The 19,384-nt window shown below is 52.7% G+C and overlaps 6 protein-coding genes across 6 annotated transcripts; 5 read left to right on the top strand and 1 right to left on the bottom strand.

The window, feature by feature from the left end:
* Positions 1-1,429: 1,429 nt before the first annotated feature.
* LY79DRAFT_549867 (ankyrin repeat-containing domain protein) lies at positions 1,430-7,151 on the top strand. The gene has a single exon (XM_060557508.1). The coding sequence runs from the start codon at positions 1,563-1,565 to the stop codon at positions 7,026-7,028; it is 5,466 nt and encodes a 1,821-aa protein (XP_060415324.1). The 5' UTR covers positions 1,430-1,562; the 3' UTR covers positions 7,029-7,151.
* A 1,074-nt stretch (positions 7,152-8,225) lies between these two features.
* LY79DRAFT_589277 (amino acid permease) lies at positions 8,226-10,023 on the top strand (the record flags this gene model as incomplete). The annotated part of the gene is made up of 2 exons (XM_060561013.1): positions 8,226-8,632; positions 8,760-10,023. 2 exons carry the CDS (start codon positions 8,226-8,228, stop codon positions 10,021-10,023), a joined length of 1,671 nt encoding a protein of 556 aa, XP_060415323.1.
* Positions 10,024-12,319: 2,296 nt separating this feature from the next.
* On the top strand, positions 12,320-14,164 carry LY79DRAFT_512992 (major facilitator superfamily transporter; the record flags this gene model as incomplete). The annotated part of the gene is made up of 1 exon (XM_060554444.1): positions 12,320-14,164. The coding sequence occupies one exon, from the start codon at positions 12,320-12,322 to the stop codon at positions 14,162-14,164; it is 1,845 nt and encodes a 614-aa protein (XP_060415322.1).
* Positions 14,165-14,783: 619 nt separating this feature from the next.
* LY79DRAFT_578747 (uncharacterized protein) lies at positions 14,784-15,748 on the top strand (the record flags this gene model as incomplete). Its single annotated transcript, XM_060559971.1, has 4 exons — positions 14,784-14,910; positions 14,951-15,146; positions 15,298-15,389; positions 15,540-15,748. The coding sequence occupies 4 exons, from the start codon at positions 14,784-14,786 to the stop codon at positions 15,746-15,748; spliced, it is 624 nt and encodes a 207-aa protein (XP_060415321.1).
* Positions 15,749-16,686: 938 nt separating this feature from the next.
* Positions 16,687-17,830, bottom strand: LY79DRAFT_512967 (nicotianamine synthase; the record flags this gene model as incomplete). Its single annotated transcript, XM_060554442.1, has 3 exons — positions 16,687-17,197; positions 17,293-17,474; positions 17,549-17,830. 3 exons carry the CDS (start codon positions 17,828-17,830, stop codon positions 16,687-16,689), a joined length of 975 nt encoding a protein of 324 aa, XP_060415320.1.
* A 245-nt stretch (positions 17,831-18,075) lies between these two features.
* On the top strand, positions 18,076-18,875 carry LY79DRAFT_549856 (uncharacterized protein). Its single transcript, XM_060557507.1, has one exon. It carries the CDS (start codon positions 18,105-18,107, stop codon positions 18,405-18,407), a length of 303 nt encoding a protein of 100 aa, XP_060415319.1. The 5' UTR covers positions 18,076-18,104; the 3' UTR covers positions 18,408-18,875.
* The last annotated feature ends 509 nt before the right edge of the window (positions 18,876-19,384 follow it).

The raw sequence follows: 19,384 nt of genomic DNA, 5'->3' as shown, positions 1-19,384 counted from the left end.
GCACTTCCATCGCAATTTGGATAGCTGCTACGCATGGAACACACGATCAACTAACATACCGGTATGTGATTAACTGCTCGGTATGATTGTTATTGTTATGAGAACGGGCCAGCGCCCAACAGAAAGAGTCCAAGTTAGCTTTGGAGAGCATCCACAAATACCTCCCAGCATCGAGCTAAACAGAACGCCGGGGTGTATATGGAACAACAAAAGAATAGCAGCGCTGATGCGTAGCGGTTGAGGTGGTTCTAAGTTGTTTCGAGAGTTATGCTATTCAAGTCCTCTATGACTATCGGCCAGAATCCGAGCGAGCAACAACTAGGACCCAGCCATCCGGGAATTCGGTTTTCTGCCTTTCCATCTACCCCCTAACCGGGTTCCTGGTACACGTATAGGGCCTTCGTAGTACTGGAGGTAAATTAGATTTCAGGCTAGGCATGCTACGAGTCTGACGATCATCAATCATGCCACATCAGTCGTGGAAAGTCAAATGTCTGTGGTTCATCGAGATATCCATCGTTACACCTAATTTGAGGACCATTTTGTTGTTACATGATATGATTTTTTCTAACCATCCAAGGATGACCGCAAGGCCATCAACATTCACTTTGCAGAACAATATTTCCTTCTCTTTGAAGACTCAATAGCAGGCATTCGCCCCAGACCTGACAAGTTTTAGTAGTCCGCCACCAGGATACAGTAGTGAAACTTTGATGCGTTTCTCGGGCATTTCCTGACTGAGGCATGCAGATAGTTCGGGTGCCTTAAAACCTTTAAAGGATTTAAGCATGGAGATGCCGACATGCAGCCAAACGAGTACAAATAGTTGTCAATTTCTCCGTCGCAACACCCCACTCTTCTTTGAAATATAACATCTCGTCTGTTAATCACCCACTCTCAAGTTCAACCTCCAATGTACCAAACCTTGGGTTTAATCCGCAAGTTGTCGCCCATCTCCAGATCGTACAGGCTATTATTAGCAGCTATATTGCTTATGTCATGAAAGATGCTTGCAGTAATTGCTACTGAACCAGGTGGTCAATTGACAAAGATGTGTAGCGACGGCACATACACTCCGAGTTGCAATGATGGTAAAATAGACTGCCAATACCATGGCCGTCTCTCGAGGCTCTTATTCCGCTCCTTTGGTTTTTTTTTCTTTCTCTTTTTTTACTTTTTCCCCCCCTCTTTTTTAGCCCCTCAACCCTTGTATATGATCCAAAGGAATTTCGGCGGAGAATCCCATTGATACATAGCACAATAAAGTGCAAGACACCAAACGATGATGCCTCGCTCCTACGATGCTGTTGATGCCGTATGCGACTTGGCAGTGGATATCTTATGTAAGCACACACATCTGCTGGGCAAATTAACTTGCTGTCGTTGCTGACGTGCGGCGGTCCGCATTTCGTCATTCTCCACCTTCAACCACCGATGCCGCCCGCCCATCGCACCTCTTCCGCCGAGCCTCAAGCCATGCTAAGACTCATTCAATTTGACTCGATCGTGCTCACTTGATTCATTTACTCGCGTATGAGACGTGTTCGAGTGCGTTCCTAACGATGGTATCGGACCAGCGCCTCTGGCAAAGCCTCGCCGATGTCCAGGCAAAAACAGAGTCGACATATCGACATATCCGCCAACCAGGCAGTCATGGCGAGATCCGGGAAGCACTGAGACTCATCAGTGGCACGCTCCATAGCCTCTCTCTTCTTTTCGAAGATCTTGAAGATGCGGATAATGAGGCACAGCTGGCGTGTCCCGGTTACACCCTCATCGATGAATTATCCACCACTCTTGACGACCTGAATCTGGCTTGGTCGACCGCCTCTGGACCATCGAAAGCAGCAAGCGGACCAACTTCACTACCAGAACTCACGTCTCAAATACGTAAACTCGAATTCCAGCTCGCTCCGGCGGTTCAGGCCGCTTCTTGGCCTGCCCTGCTTGTTTGTTTGTCAGCGACTGGGCCTCGCAAACCGCCGCAGAAGCAAGAGCATGGCGTGACGAACAAACCGGGACTCGACGCTTTAGACATTGATCCGGTGGAATGCTTGTCTGTGTTGCTAAACACCAAATTTGGCCACAAGTTAGACAGCTGCCACTCTCATCTGATGAACGTTGCTAAGAGAGACATCACGCACCCCGAGTACGCTTCGTGCGCAAGGGCTCTGCCCAAAGTAGCCCTATCCTACTACCATTTAGTTGAGGAAGGGCTCCGAATGCTTTTCCACCCAAATAAGTCTGCAAACTTCATGCACTGGCTTCTGGAGTATGCTCGACAAGAGTGGCCGAACAAGTTCAACCCCAAGTCGGGCGCTGTGTCCATGTCGCCGCTTCTTCGGCTGATGTCGATAGGTTCGGATGCATCTGTCAGCCCTCTTCACATTGCTGCTGCACTGGGTTTACCGCAGTTGTGCGAGCATCTGATAATCCTGGAAAAGCAAGATGTGAACCAACAGAGTCCTATGGGGACGCCTCTTTATTGCGCTCTACTTGGCCCAGCTGCGCTTTTAGCTCGGTCCGCTGACCCGGCTCAGCTGCTAACTGATTGCCGCCCAGGCGGCTGGCAAGAGTCTACCCTCAACGTTCTTCTGGATGCTGGTGCTTCGTGCGCGCTGACCCCAGCTGGACCCCAGCAAGATGAAGAGTTCTCGCTGGGAACTCTAGCGTTCTTAACCTGCCAGTCGATACATGCTCCAGAGATCATGGTGCGCATTCTTCGGTCGCAACTTAACCTCGACAAGCGGTTTGTCCAGCTGTTTCACGGAAAGGACTCCATTCTCCAATACTGGCCGTCACCGCTGCCTCAGCTAACGCCCTCCTTCCTGGCACCTGTTCTACCCGAAATTCTCGACCTCGCAGTTTCTCATTACGACAGCGAACATGACACCTGGTCATTATTGGCGACTGGAGTTTACGATGTTATGGAACGTTTCGATCTCACTGGTCTTTGTTCGGACCGAGGATCAAGACCCCTTGACATATCGGACACGGTCTATACGAACATGGTCCGTGAAGCAATCCAGGACTCCGATATTGCAGTCATCAGAAGGCTAATCCTGGACCCTCGGTGGGATCCCAACGCATCAATGGAGCACCACTCCAGAAAGCGGTCAAGCTCAACTCTTGATGATAATGCCGCATTGCCAAAGCCCCTAAAACCCTACACCATTCTTCACTATGCAGTTGAGGCCGATGAAGCCAACCTGGTATCTCTTATATTGGATTCCGGAGAGGCCATCGACGTTCACGTACGCAATCAACATGACCAAACACCCCTGATGCTCTCCGAATCGCCAGAAGTCCTCAAACTTCTCCTCGGTCGCGGCGCAAGAACCACAGACACCGACGAAAGTGGCCGCAACGTCTGGCACTTCGCCGCTGCAAACTCGGACATCGATTTGATCAATGTCCTTCACGAACACGACGAACACAAGGATCAAAACCTCAAAGGGCTGATGAAAAACGGATCAACACCCATCGCCCAGTCCATCATCTATCCATTCAAGCTGATGAAGAGGAATCTCAATTCCAAACCCAAAGACCCCGTCGGGGCTCTTCGTATGCTTGAGGTCTGCGTACCGAATGTTGCTTATCTCCAGAGCCCGACTCCCCTCATTTTCCTAGCAGCAGAATGGTGCTCTTATGAATTGGTTCGCAAGTTAGTTGACTTTGGTGCCGATCCCTTTGAAGTGGACAACGACGGCCGGAACGTCCTGCATTGCCTCAACACTGGTGCCGGTGAGCCTCTGGTCAAAATGCTCTTAGACCTGAAGGTCGAGCCGCTTTTGACAAGGGAGGGGCTGTCGCCTGCCGAAACGATGTTTTCATTTTTCAATAACTCGGGATTAAGCGGCAGCGGCCTGAACCAACTCTTTGAAAGCTCCCGGCCGCTCGACGTTGCTGCGTACAACAACCTTCTGACAAGCAACGTCTTACAATCCCGCAACAGTGACGGTGCTGGGCTCTGGGAGCGTTTTGCTGTTGTAGTCATCGGCACATGGGCCTCCGAGTGGCCGTCGGGAGCCAACGCCTGGGTCTCTTTGCACAATGCTGTCCAATGCTTGATCAAGAAGAGAGCGTTGGCAAAATACGAGGAAGAGAAAGGAGAATGCGGGCTCATCCCGGTTCTATCGAGCTGGGCGAAAATGGCTTCGTCTCGTGTCATAACCCCGAGGTGTTTGGAGGAAATCATATTCTCGATCCTGCAAGCATCAACCAAAGCTGATAGCTTCAGAGAGTCAAAGACTGCTGTACAGTGTCTCAAGCTGGCCATTGAACTGGATCATACGGACCTCGTCGCGAAGTTGCTCGACTTGCGTGTTTCAATACATGCACCCCATCAGGGCTTTTCCGCATTCGAGTCGGCATTTATGCCATTTTCGAGGTGTCAGCCAGCCATGTTCGACCAGCTCCTTGAGCACGTCGATGTGAGAAGTCTAGACGACGACAACAATTTTGGAACCGGATTGCTCTACAGGCTTCTCGACCCTAGAATTTTACACAGCGCTCACAAGCTGTCTGCCATTGTACGTAAGGGATGTGATCCCAACGTAAAGACTCCCGGAGGGGTGCCAATAGTCGTAGCTTACATTAAAGCGCACCGAACTGACTCTGCGCTGGTCTTACTCGAAGCGGGTGCAGACCCAGCGGCGTTATCGACGACTGGGTTTAACGCAGCACTTACTGCAGCCTTGCTGGGCAACTTGCCCGTTCTTTGCAAGATTCAGGAAATTGACAGCAGCTTCGACTGGGAGAAAACATGCACTTATGATTTCTACGGAATGACCGACCCGGGGGTCACACTAAAGGATGACTGCAATGTGCTCCACTTAGCAGCCTCTAGTGGTTGCTCCGAAGTTATTCAGTTCTGCCTGGAGGCTTTAGACCTTGATGTGGACTCGCAAACCGCAGATGGTTGGCGGCCTATACACTTTGCTGCCGCCAGTGACGACGGCGACGGGTCTTGCGTCCGGGTGCTCCTGGAGCACGGCGCAGACCCAACGGCCGAGCTCCCATCCCGGGGTCACTGGGATCCCCTGAGCATCGCGGCAAGGAACGGGTGTGAGGTTGTCAAGGCGCTTCTGGAACTCGACTCGGAGACTGTCAACAAAATGAACGTTCCGGGGGCCTTAATGGCGGCCTTCCAGCACGAAGACAGAGACGTGATAGAGCCGTTCCGGCCTTTGATCCATGAACTGGTGAAAACAACAGAGAGGATCAGGGGTCGAGCGAGCCTCATTGGCGTCGTCCTGGAACTCTTCATCGAAACGAGCGAGAAGGAGCTGGCTACTAGTGCTCTGAAGATGGTAGACCCAGAGGACGTCAACTCGATTCGGATGAGTTGCGGCGAATGCTCGCCTCTCGTCCTTGCAGCTGCCCGTGGACAGTTCGCGATTGGTGAAGTATTTCTGGATCACGGCATGACGACGTGGAGCCGCGCCAACCGCTGCGCGCGGCACTCCATCGTCGCCCCGAGCTTACATTACCCTTGCACCGCTTTGCACATAGCCCTCATGCTACCCGACCATATCCCGAGACAAGACATGAAAGGGTTCGTCACGTACCTTCTGGGTGCCATAGACTGGAGCGGCCACGAGTTGAGTCCCTTTCATTGTGCCGCCATCGGCAACGTGCCGGACAGGATGCATATGGTTGCCGATTGGATCAGAGAGTCTCCTGAGCATCATGCGAAGCTTCTCCGTGGCATGCGGGCATGGCCATCATCACCCGCGAAGGGCATCTCGGGGTCATATGATCCCGCATCGAATCTTGTCGGAACTGACACGCCCGCTGCATCGGAATCCGAAGCGGACGTCATTCTCAGGCACTATGTCAACCAGCCTGTCGCCTCGCCGGATCTGCTGCCCATGTTCCGTATCGGCCAAACGCCGCTGCTAGTTGCAATAGATTCGCTTCATTGTGGAGCGATTTGCAGCACTGAGATGATTGAAGCCCTCCTGAGGTACGGCGCGGACGTTAATCTGCCTGGACAGCAGTTCTCCGGCACTCCGCTCAACGAGGTCACAAGCGCCAACCACCTGGATGGCGCCCGCCTTCTCTTAGCGCACGGGGCGAACCCTAACCTCTGGGCCTCGAGGTCCTCCACCCCCCTGATCACGGCCGTCTTGGAGGGCCACCTGGAGATGGCGCAGTTGCTTGTGGAGCACGGCGCCGACATCCATGTCCGCAGCGCCAAGGGTGTGAGCCTACTCGGTGTCTGCGGCGAGAGGTCCAGGGACCCAGACATGTTCATCTGGCTCATGGGGCTCGGTCTGGACCCTTACAGGTTCGACAACCAAGGGTACACGCCGATCCACGAAGTCATCCTCCGCGGCGGGTTTCCGGGTCTGATGTTCAACTACGGGTTCGACTTTTCCCGGGTCAGGGACACACGGGCGGGATTCCTGTCCCTCGTCATCGAGTTCAGCCGCACGACGGCCAACGATATCCTGAAAAGGCTGTTCAGACGCCTCCCTCCAGAGAACGCAGTCCAGCTGGCCAACTCGACACCGGAAACGTTCGTCAGCCCGCTCTGCAACGCCGTGATCAGGGAGAAGCTTGACTGCATACCCACGCTCCTTCGCTACGGCGCGAGAATCGACGTCGAAGGGTCCGTGGAGGGTTCTGCGCTGATGGTGGCGTGCGCCAAGGGCAATCTCGAAGCCGTTAAGGCTCTTTTACAGCACGGCGCCAGCATCTCGTACCAAACGACAGTCGACGGTGCGCCGGTTTTCAGGAGTGCCGTCGAGTATGCCAGGCCGTTCCCTTATATCCTGCACTGGCTTCTCGTGGGCCGACACGTTCGTCTGCGGGGCATTGAGGGAGCTTCGGAGAGTGCCGGGGGGGCGGAGACGAGACCGTGGAGCGGTGGGCGGGTTGCAGGGTATGAGCTGTCGGGTGTTGGCACACATACCGGACGAAGATCCGGAGAAACGAGTTTGGAGTACCTGAGACGTTTGGATCGTATTCGGTGGAGATTGAGGGGACAGGTGGTTCGAGTGGTGGACTTGGGATACTGCTGAGAGAACGGAACGTGTTGGGAGTTTTGATACTGGAAGCTTGAGAAGCTCTAGATACCCGTACACCGCTCCAGTATTATGAAGCGCTTGATAGTTGAGGTATTGACAAACCACGTAAGCTCCTGGTATGCTGTTCCCACGAGATGTGATTCGAAGTTTGAGTCCTTGTCGTATGTCCAGGCGGCGATAATTTTGATCTCTACAGGATTATGAGGAGGTGGGATAAACCGAAGTTTGTTTCTTCTTCGAAGTTGAACATTTGTTGATCTAAGCGTCGGGATACAAAAGACCAGAAGACTGAAAGGGTAGAGTATATCGTACAAGCATGTGTTAATGACAAGATGACGGGGGAGTGTTTTCTGGAAGCCTCAGTCTATCAGAGGAGCTGATTGCTCAGCACTAAAAAAAGAAGAGAATTCAAGAATAGTCCAACCGACCTAGAGACTCATGATGCAATCACTAATGAGCCGCTAAGAATCCTAAAAAAAAGATTATTCAAACACAATATGGTAGAAGCCAACTCAGGGCGAGTATACGAGTTCGATTTCTACACGCGCACGTAATCAACAATATATATATATATATGGTATCATTTTAACATTTTATTTACTAACAGCTGCACGTAACCTCTTACGCTATTGAGAGCACAGATTCATAATGGCTTACGCTCTATGATCATGTTTTAACCTACCTCGACCTAACTGGCCATTATGAAGTACAATGTTTCGCAACTATCGAGTTACTTTTAGGAATTTACATGCATTCTTAGGCCATATCATCTACATGAGTGGTCGGGCCAGACCTTTGAGATACGGCATCTTGAGTCTGCAATCATTTGGTGTTTGGGCCATCCATCAGATGGGTTGCATCTCTTATCAACCCCGCATTTTGCCTGGCCATGTGCAGCATCACAACGCAGGGATCTGCACGCATGATACTGATTAGGGAAGAGAAACTACGCTCAAGGAGCGAACCTTGGTAGTAAATGGTAAAAGAGGAGGTAGGAGGATTCGGGGGTTACGGGGCTTAAACCCAGCCCAGGCCCGCGCGTTTCTCTGTCCTATTCGTCGTCTTGATATAATGTCCAAACCCAGATAGAATGCGTTGCTCGGCCAGGCTCATCATATCCGCGGACCCCAGCGATTTCAAACTGCTTTCTAGAAGAAAAGCTACTTTTTCAAAAAGAGTGGCGAGGCATACATGGAGAAGAAACAGGGGCCAAAAGGGCCCGGAACGGCCAGGGAGTCCAACGACCTCGACATCGAGCCAGGGACGGCCGCGGCCGGGGGAGCGACAGACCTCAAGCAGCAGCAGGAACTAAAACACATTGGCACGTTGGACCGGAAGCTCAAGTCTCGCCATGTACAGTTCCTCGCCCTCTCTGGCGCCATCGGCACGGGGCTCTTCGTTGGCAGCGGCCAGGTCCTCTCCCTGGCCGGCCCCCTGTCGGCCTTCATCTCGTACGCCGTCACGGGCTTCAACCTCTACTGCGTGATCAACAGCCTCGGCGAGATGGCGGCGTGGCTTCCGATACCCGGGGCCGTGCCGATCTTTGCGGCGCGCTTCGTTGACCCCGCCCTCGGCTTCACCCTGGGGTGGAACTACTGGTGAGACAGTCCCCGTTCTTCTTAGGTGCGCCAGGATGTAAGGCCGGCGAGCTATCGGTGCGGCTAGGCGACTTCATCCGCGACGTGGAACCGAGCCGAGAATCGTGCGGACGCTAAAGCGAGACAGGTATCAGTTCGCCATCGGCGTCCCGATCGAGGTCACCGTCTCGGTGGTCATCCTCGACTACTGGGACCACGCGGTGCCGCGCGCGGCCCTGATCACGGTCTTCTTCCTGGCCATGGTCGTCGTCAACTGCCTGCCGGTCCGGATATACGGCGAGGCCGAGTTCTTCTTCGGCGCCGTCAAGCTCACCACCATCGTCGGCCTCATCCTCCTCATGTTCATCATCACCGTTGGCGGCGGGCCGAGCGGCGAGGCCATCGGCTTCCGGTACTGGAACGACCCCGGGCCGATGCGCGAGTACCTCCGGCCGGGCGCGCTCGGCCGGCTCCTCGCGTTCTGGAAGGTCTTCATCCAGGCGACCTTCTCCTACGGCGGCAGCGAGATGGTCGTCGTCGCGTCCGGCGAGACGGAGAACCCGCGGCGCAACATCCCCAAGGCGATCCGCCGCGTCTTCTGGCGCATCGCAATCTTCTACGTCCTCGCCATCTTCCTCGTCGGGCTGTGCGTGTCGTCCGAGGACCCGAGCCTGCTCGACGCGATCGGCAGCAGCGCGCCCGGCGCGGCCCAGAGCCCGTTCGTCATCGCCATCCGCAACGCGGGCATCCGTACTCTGCCGTCCATCATCAACGGCGTCGTGCTCAGCTCGGCCTGGTCGGCGGGCAACTCCTTCTTCTACGCCTCGACGCGGGTCCTGTACGCGGCCGCGCTCGACGGCAAGGCGCCCGCCGTCCTCCGGTTCGAGCGGTTCGGCGTGCCGTACGCCTGCGTCGCCGCCACGACGGCGCTGGGCTGCCTGGTCTACCTCAACGTCGACAACCGCGCCGCCGAGGTGTTCTTCTGGATCAGCAACCTCAGCGCCGTGAGCACGCTCATCGTCTGGGCCAGCGTGTGCTTCGTCTACCTGCGCTTCTACCAGTGCCTCAGGCACAACGGCGTCGACCGCGACACGCTGCCGTACAAGGCCCCGATGCAGCCGTTCCTCGCGTACTTTTCCATCGTCTTCTGCCTGACCGTGGCAGTGTTCAACGGCTTCGACGCATTCTTCCCTGGGCGGTTCAGCGCCAAGACGTTTCTGCCGCCGTACATTGACATACCGATTTTCCTGTCTCTGTTTCTGGGATACAAATTTGCCAAAAAGACCAAGTTTGTGAAGCTGTCGGAGATGGACATTTGGTCGGGAAAGGCGGAGATTGACCGGCTTGAGCCGACGTGGCCGGTCGTGAAGCCGCGGAACTGGCTAGAGAGGATCTGGTTCTGGATAGCGTAAGGCGGCAGGCATTATGGCCATGAGGCTTGCCGCCCATGGATAGATGAGGGCAAGTCATGCTTGGCGTGGATCACTTGATCGCGGTCTCTCTGGGGTGGTTGGCGCTGCGGCTGACGAAGGTGAGACTGGCTGGCAGGTTTAGAGAAGGGAAAATACAGAGTCAGAGAGAGGTGTTGATCTAAGCTGGGTTGGGGCAGCGTGCGAGTGACAATCACAAGGAACACTCGTTGGCCTAAACTCAAAGTCTAGGCCTGGAAGAAGCTCTCATGACCCGGCGGTGAGCACCTAGTCCCTCACAAGCTGTGTTTGGTACTGGAAGGGCTGGAACCGGCTATTTGGTTGCACCCGACACTATGGTTCACTTCCACGATCTCGGTCGCCGAGATGGGTCCCGGCACACTATTTAGTAGCTAGGGAAACTCCATTGATCGGAAGTGGCCCTCTTTTCCCATGTGTCGATGGAATTGAACCCTTGCTAGTCGAGTGTCGTTGGAGACGGCACTTGTATGATGCCGGGCTAAGAGTTTGGTAGACTAGCTGCGGGCGGCAATCAGGCGGACATGTAGTAGAGAGAGAGAGAGACACCGTCAGCATGGATGGATAAAAATGGCCCCGCCTGCAGACCGGTACTAGAGATGATGCATATGGAGACTCGTGAGCGCGTGAGAGTGATATGTAGGCTTGGCATACATACATTTCTAGGTTACTCGGTTTCCGAGGAACCGAGGAAACAGAAAAGAGTAGTATCCGAAGCAGCTCTAGCCAGAATGTGTCAGTGGGACTCGACCAGCAAGGGAAACACTGACCGAACTGGAGAACGGCGAAGGATCTAGACGCCGGTCCGAGCCCATTTCCCAGCGGAGGATCAACTTGGTTTGGCTACTGAATCCGCTGTAGCTCTTACTTGGTGGCAACCATTCGTCGCGCTTTACCGGGTTGACCGATGATTCGGTCACTTGGCCACCCCGTTCCTGAGCCAGTCGGGAGCATGCGGAGACGGATGCCATGGATGGCCAGACGGGTCGCGAAGTGGGGGGGCGGGCGAGAGGCACATGAGAACATGGATACGGGTGCGCATGGGTAGCTTAGGAGGCAAGGGTCCGATGCGTGGTCCTCTACGAGGTATGATGTCTCTGCTGAAGAGCGAGAGACGGGAAGAGAGAAAGAAAGAGAGAGAGAAACACGATGTGAGTTCGATTCACAATGATCAGAGCAAGACGAAATGCGCTTGATGCACCAGCATTGCACAGTATCCCTGTGAGTTTGTCGGAGGACCGCCGATAGCCTAATCGAGTCAGAACCATATTCTACTGACGGCCTCTGTGAAGTAACAGTCTTTCACGGTACTTCACAGGCAAGGAGAAAGAGTATCCGTACAGAGTAAGCCGTTGCCCATTATCTTCTCCAGTAGGCTATGCATGGCTGGGGTGGTTGGGGTGACCATGGGAGAGACACCAACGAGAAACGTAACCGTTTGCGGTATCGGTCGCCCCATCGGTCCAGAGTCAGGCGTCCGCGCTAACATCAGATAAGATGGATCTGATAAAAAAAACTCTGATGGTTCGGTTGTCTCTGCTCACTTGCGCAGGCCTAATCCCGACCATCACCCATGTGCATACGCACCACCACCACCAGCCCATTCGATAAGTTTTTTTCTCCCCCTTCTCGTTCGTGTTGGGCTAGCGTACAGTAAGGATTTGAACCTGGTCTTCTCCCTCTCGCTCTGATAGGTTGGTTGGCACTCGTTGGCTAACACTGACACCCCCGGAATGGCTCCGATGTTCACGAAGGTGGGGATGGGAAAGACAACGTAGTACTGCTGGCCTTGGCTCGGCGGCCTGCAAGGCATGGGGAGCGATAAAGCTGCTTTTCGCCATAAGAAAGTTAAAAAGCGGCTGATGCAACCTCGCCTGCTTTCCCCTCCATCCCAGTCTCTCTTGCAGACGGCTCAAGGCTCTGGGAGTTTTCCTTTCTTACTATCTCTTTCTTCTTGCTAGCAGGCCTTCAGACCTTGATCTGTGTGACTGCTTATCAGAGATACTGCTATTCAAGATCCTAGGGTAGCGGACTCTGTGCGACCAAGAGGTTAAACATACTCTATTTTCGTCTCAAGTCGCTCATCGGCGTACACTTGTCACCTAATCACCCTCACCCCGGTCAACCTGCGCCGAGCGGCACTCATCTTCACGCTTTGACCTCTGTGGTGTCACAGCTTCCGTCGCGCCGACGACATACACGTCACCGAACCTCCCGATACCGCCTCTTCTCAGACCGACGGTCATCCCGTGGGGACAACATGGGACTCTTTGGCCGCAAGAAGGAGGCCGAGTCTCCCGCCGAGGCCGTCTCGCCGGGCCCGGAGGCCTCCTCGCCCGAGAAGGGCGCCGCCGTCGCCGACAACAACAACATCAACAACGGCCCCCCAGCCTACGAGCACTCCTCCGGGAGCATCATCGGCGAAAAGTCGCCGGGTGTCGTGCGGGTCGAGGCCCTCGCCGCCGCCATCACCCGCACCGACCGCGTCTTCATCTTCTTCGGCGTCTTCCTCGTCGCCTACGCCTACGGCCTCGACGGCACCCTCCGCTACGCCTACCAGCCCTCGGCCACCAACAGCTACGCCACCCACTCCCTCCTCGCCACCGTCAACGTCCTGCGCTCCGTCATCGCCGCCGCCGCCCAGCCCACCGCCGCCAAGATCGCTGATGTCTTCGGTCGCGTCGAGCTCATCTGCGCTTCTGTGCTCTTCTACGTCGTCGGCACCATCGTCGAGGCCTGCGCGACCGAGGTCAGGGCCTTTGCCGCCGGCGCCGTCATCTACCAGGTCGGCTACACCATGATCATGCTGCTCGTCGAGGTTATCGTCGCTGATATTACCTCCACCCGCGCCCGCCTGCTGTTCAGCTACATCCCCGCGCTGCCCTTCATCATCAACACCTGGGTCAGCGGCAACATCTCGGCGGCGGTCCTGGCCAACAGTACCTGGCAATGGGGCATCGGCATGTGGTGCATCATCTACCCCGTCTGCGCCCTTCCCCTCATCGTCAGCCTGTCCATCGTCGGCCGTCGTGCCCGGAAGCAGGGCCTGCTCGACTCGTACGCGTCACCCTTCCGGACGCTCGGCCTCAAGAAGTTCCTCATCGAGCTCTTCTGGCAGCTTGACGTCATCGGCATCATCTTGGTCATCGCCATCTTCGCCTTGATCCTGGTCCCCTTTACTCTGGCAGGCGGCTTGACCTCGTCCTGGCAGGAGGCTCACATCATCGCGCCCCTCGTCATCGGTATCTTGTGTATCCCCGCCTTCGTCTTGTGGGAGCGCAAGGCCAAGCACCCGCTGGTCCCCTTCTACCTGATAAAGGATCGCGGCATTGTCGCTGCGCTGGGAATCGCCTTGGGCCTGAACTGGGCGTGGTACATGCAGGGAGACTACCTGTACACGGTCTGTCTCGTCGCCTTTGACTTCAGCATCGCCGAGGCCACCCGCATCACGTCATTGTACTCGTTCTGCAGTGTCATCACCGGTTTCATCCTCGGCTTTGTCGTATACAAGGTTCGCCGCCTCAAATACTTCATCGTCGCCGGCACCGTTCTCTTCATGGTCGCGTTCGGCCTTCTGATCCACTACCGCGGTTCTCCTTCCGGCCAAAGCGGAGTCATCGGCGCCCAGGTTCTTCTTGGTATTGCGGGCGGTATGTTCCCGTACCCCGCGCAGGCCTCCATCCAGAGTAGTCTCAAGCATGAGCACCTCGCCATCATGACCGGTCTGTACCTTGCCACCTACAACATTGGCTCGGCTTTCGGCAACACCGTGTCCGGCGCCATCTGGACTCAGGTGCTGCCTTCAACCCTCCAGGAGAACCTTGCGCAGTTCAACAACGAGACCTTGGTCACCTACACCTATGGTAAACCGTTGTCTGCCATCATCGACTATCCCATTGGCACCCCCGAGCGCGCGGCCATCATCGAGTCCTACAGGCATGTGCAGCGACTACTTACCATTACCGGTATTTGCTTGACCGTCCCTCTGATTGCTTTCGCCTTCCTCCTGAGGAACCCCAAGTTGAACGACGAGCAGACCTTGGCTGTTGAGGATAGCCACCCCGTCCACAACGAAGAGAACAACGTGGTGGTCGCCAAGATCTAAAAGGACTGGTATAGAGAAGACGATGTGCATGTGTTTCCATGATTTATTGTATTATATGGACTAGTCTACTAGGTTATCGTTACATAACATGAGGCTTAGGCTGCCTCAACGGAGCTCTATCCTGGGTTGGCTTATAGAAGAAGAACCCACCTATTAATCTAATGTCATTTCCAAACAGCGACATGGCTCTGTTATCTGTTCACCTCTTCACCGCCAACTCTTCTCCATCTGCAACAAGAAAAAGAAAAGAAAAAACTGATTGGCAACGCAGTAATTAACCGCTTGCATGCGCCAATCCAAGCTCAGAACAGACGGGAACCCCAGCACTCCACGCACCAACAACTCCAGTCACAGCAACCCGATTGCGTCAAAAACGATGGCTATCTGCGGCTTGCCTTTCCTATAAGTGACAACATATGCAACATTAAACGCCAAAGCTTGGGCATCTCCACTCCGGTCAAAAAACAGTTGGCTTGTCAGCTTTCGATTGGCATGCATATGAAGCCCCCCGCTATAAGTCGCCTCGTTGCAACATCGCCTATGCGCTTCCTGCTTCCTTACGGCCGTATGTCCTGGGCTTCAGGGATGACTAAGAAACAGCGAAGTCGTGCTATGCTCAATGACGGGAGAGGGTCTCGGAGACCTTATCCTCTGTGGCAGCGTATTCGGTCTGACCGTTGCGGACCGACTTGCCGAGTATTCAAGCAGTACATTGAGTCCCGAGAATGGCACATCTCTTCGAATAGGTAGCGCTCGTATTCAAAGGGATAATATATAGCCTGATAGAAAATAAATGTTCTCGGCCGAGCCCTTCGACAAGTCACAAGAACGAAAACACGATCCATGCTCCGGGAGCGTTCTTTCCGGTCCTATACCTGTGGCTAAGGTTTACCAGCACACCGCAGCTTGGGCTAACAACCGGAGAAGAAAATGATTTGGAGGACCCCACAGATGGAACTGAAGAACTATGCAGGAACTACAGGTGAGTCAAAGAAAGCCCTTGGAACATAAGTAGACACGTTGACCTTTGCCTCAGGGCTGATCCACGAACCGTCTCGTGGATGGTGGCGCATTCATTGGGCCCAATCACTCGGGATGTGACACGGGAAGCGTGACGACATCTTCGATGATAGTGATGGCGATTTCAAGTTGAAATTTTATTTCACAGTGAATCTTCCCGGTACCACGTCGAGCTGCACAGCCAATAAGGCATATGGGTATGCATGTAAAAATTGGGTGCAGAAAACCAATAGCAAAATTATACTTCAGGAGGCTGAAACACCAAAAGAGGAGTACAAGTGGCTTGAGAAGTGGATTGAGATCGCCACTTATTTCTGAAATCAGACACAGAACGGCGAAGCTGTGGAAGATATAGTTGAGGGCGTGAACTGGACAGAATTAGCCAGAGATCTAGGATGGAAGGAGCCTGTAGGAAAGATTGAGGCTGGCGCGGTCGTCACCCTGATCGAACCTAAGATCGAGGACTTCAAGGACAAGGAGGGTAAAGATGTCGAGGGCAAGGGTGAAGATGTCGAGGAAAATGGTAAAGATGTCGAGAAGGGCCCACACTGCGAACCAGAGTGATCAGTGATACTAGAATCAATCATCATCTGCTTGCTAATTTTCCAACTGTACGACTCCTGTGAGCCTTTCGTCCGCGTCTGACAGGCTTGTAGTCTCTTCTTAACCCTATTAGGTTTATTATAGCTATGATTACATGTAGCGACAGGTTTTGCACTATTACCGCAGTAGAGAGCATTAGGTTATGTTTGGGGGAACTCATTACCTGAATTTTTTAATGGCTATTTTCGAGGCCGCTTTCCAGGTTGCTATACGTAATATCTGTCCCTAGGCCCAGCACCTAATTCAACATGCGGACGTAGTCTGAGGAACTGGACTGGATTCTGTGGTAAGCATGTCTAGGTGTGATTTACACTATAGCCGCAATATCTAGCAAGGCTGTCCCTGCTAGCAGGAATTATTAACAGGGGGCGTCAGACAATGTCAGGGGTGTGCACTGCTTTGTTTTGAGCGTAGGCTAGCCTTTACCTCCACGTAACAAGGTGTGTATAGATGCTAGTCTACTTAGTTAAACTTTTGTCCTTGTAATACTATGTCCTATAATATAACTATTATTAAAGCTTAATATTGAAGACTAGACCTTTTTTAGGCCTTATTCTAATTTTTCAAAAAATAGGTGAAAAAGTGGCCTTAAAAGTGCGATAAGGAAGTAGACCATTCACTCGTGTAGACCATTTACTTGTGTAGACCGTTCACTTGTGTACTACGTTGTAAGTCTTAGTGAAATTGAATAAATCTAGACTATTGTCTAGATATAAGCCTGTTTTTTAATAAACAGTTAGAAATCAGGGTTTTTCTAGCGATAAGAAGTCGCTTACTCACTTATGTGGCTTACTTACTTGTGAACTACATTATAAATAGTTCTTAGTAAGGAGATTTCTTGTTCTATTTCAGAGTCTGTTTGTTCCTTATATCTAACTCATAACATAAAGATATATCCCTCAGTCGACACTAAACACAATGCTAGTTAAGCTTGTTGATTTGCCAAAGTACCTCGTTGTGACAACGGGGGTCAAAAATTTCAGAACCTCATAGTCGTCTGTGTCCATCCTCGGATATAGGCACTGCCTCAGGCTGTCGGTGCTTCTGATCATGATGAGGGCGTTCTTTTTCATGACTTTTGCGACGCTGATCAGCAGATCACGCTTCTGCTCTTCGTCCCCGCCGATGAGGGCCGCAAAGTGCACCACGTCGCTGTCCCGAATGTCTTCAGGTATAGAGGAGACGTCAGCCTTGACGAAGCGCATGTCGTCACCCAAGCAGCGGGCAACCAGGGATCCGTGTTGGATGGCTTCTTCGCTGCGGTCAACATTAACGAATTCAACGTCGCGACCCAGCCTCGGCCGCATACATAGGGCCGTAAAAGGCGTCGGACCCGAACCGAGGAAGACGACCTTCCGCGGGCGTGGGAGCTGAGCTTCGCCAACAGCTGTGTCGAGTGTGTTGGCCTCCCTGAGGAAGTGATGGACAGTCAGTCACCTAGAAGGGAACATAGGACTGAAATGATGGAGGGGAAGGGGCATGGGGATGTTTGTATCTTAACTCACATGCGCGCCAGCTGGTGGTACTGGTCCAAGTAAGGGAAAGATTCGAAGAGCAGCTGACTCTCTGCTCTTGATCTTCCACTGATGACTTTGCGTGCGAACTCGAGCTCGAGGAGGTATTCTCCTTCACCCCAGAGTTGACGGAGCTCCGGGATGACAGCAGTCACGCATGCGTCAGTCATAATCTACATGGAAAGAAAGTGTCAGTCAGGCAGGCAGCCATGTGGACGAAGTAAAAGGCAGAATGCAGTAAGCGCACCTTTTCCTCTTGTGCTCTAGTTGTCTTGGATGTTGTGACTAGGTCAAAAAGCTGGTTGAAGATGGCCCCGTTGGTAGGATTGGGGTATAGGGTTTCGAGTCCCTTGATGCGCTTGAAGAGCTCTACGATGCCCTGGACGATGCGCTGGACAGGATCGTCGTTATGCGGCAGCTTTTGCGAAACGCGCTGCACACTAGACCAGTCGCCTGTCAAAGGTTTCTCGATCGTGACAACCGCATTGTCTGCGTTAGCAAAGGGTTCCTCACAAGTCTGGGTCATCATTCTGGTTTCCAAGTCAATGGACTGGAATTCAAGAGAAAAGTGAGAGCGTGAAGAACGAGATGTCAGAAGAAAGGTAAGTTTCTGGCGGAACATTCGGTGAGCTGTTGTAGAGTCAAATAGTCTCGGGCACGAGACTACTGACTAGACTATTAGTAGACGGACCGCTTCCAACTTTTGCGAAAAAGTCTAGTCAAGCAAGCTAGTAAGTCAAGTCACCCACTTTTCTTAGCATGCATGTGATCTGTCAACATGAGATATATTCCTCGCGACTAGGATGCATAGTTCTCCTTATTTTTCCTGCAGTCGTGGTTGGACGCCTTATCTGCAAACTCTCCTATTATGGCTCGTATGTTGCCAACTAATAGTCATGACACGACTGTCACAGTTCAAGGCATTCATCCCCCGCCACAACGACACAAGTGGGATGATGGTTTGCAGGGGGAATGTGGATATGAAAACTGGCATTGAGGAACACTCTAAAGACACCCGCTTTTGCCGTATCTTGGTCCATATTGGATATTTAGCTCCTGGATGCAACCGATGCATATATGGACTCAATTCCATCCGCGAAGACTAAGCATTTTGTATGAACCAACTTCATATACCCTGTCAGAGAATCGAAACAGTCGAATTTAGGTACGAGCCAGATCGGATACTTCATTACTATACAGAGATAAGTACGTTTCCTAAGTTCTTTGACCAAATCCATCAGACCCTCTCACTTAACCCTACATGTTGTCATATTTTAGCTCCGCCAAGAGCGTGTCAAATGCTACGCTAGCATAAGCGCCGGATCTATTAGCTAGGGTCCGCTTCATCAGTATCACAAAACCATCTTATTATTACAAGGACTTGCTTTTACTAGCCCAGTTACGTAACTACAACAGTACAACTTTACACACCTATTTTACTCGTCTCATTAGACGAATAGTTATGTATATAGGGGAATTACCTCTATAATCAGCCTGACTAAGCCAAGGCATCCCTTACACTCTTATGTATACCATACTATATATTCTGGCTCGCAATAAGAAAAACTTGGGCCTTTCAATCTATAGTCTACTACGTAGATTACCTGCTCTCCAAGATTTGTAAGTACAGTCTATTTTTAGTTACTTACTCTGGAGGCTAGCTATACGGGCACCTTGATAGATAAACAGGACCCTATGATAGCCCTGTACCCAGTTCCGGTTAACTACGGCTATTGCAGGAGCTGCTGGGTATAGCACACCCCTTCTGATGTGGCGGCGATTGGCTTAGACTTTCTGTCTTAACATCGAAGACAGGGGACAAATCTCGAAGGAACCTTGATGGCGTTTTGGAGCCCCACTCAGCTAATTTCCTGCAGGTAGTGTAATATAGTAGTATACTCAGATACTTAATACAATGGCTCGGAAAGCTTGATGTACTATATTGATTCCGGGGACCTTGATAGCTCAAAAGCTTCGCATAGATCCATCCATCGGCCCGCTACTGATAAGGTTTCATACATTGCGCCTAAAGGGTTGATCTGAATGCATGGTTTCTTATGACTCAGATACTAGGCGCTCTTCC

This window comes from Colletotrichum navitas, assembly GCF_030913465.1.
Source record: "Colletotrichum navitas strain CBS 125086 chromosome Unknown LY79scaffold_21, whole genome shotgun sequence".
Taxonomy (NCBI): domain Eukaryota; kingdom Fungi; phylum Ascomycota; class Sordariomycetes; order Glomerellales; family Glomerellaceae; genus Colletotrichum; species Colletotrichum navitas.
Note: the sequence above shows the minus strand (reverse complement) of the source record. Positions and strands in the feature narration are given on the sequence as shown.

Bases quoted from the DNA above. Each gene is read 5' to 3' on its own strand.
- LY79DRAFT_549867 (XM_060557508.1), top strand. From the start codon at position 1,563: ATGGTATCGGACCAGCGCCTCTGGCAAAGCCTCGCCGATGTCCAGGCA.
- LY79DRAFT_549856 (XM_060557507.1), top strand. From the start codon at position 18,105: ATGCATAGTTCTCCTTATTTTTCCTGCAGTCGTGGTTGGACGCCTTAT.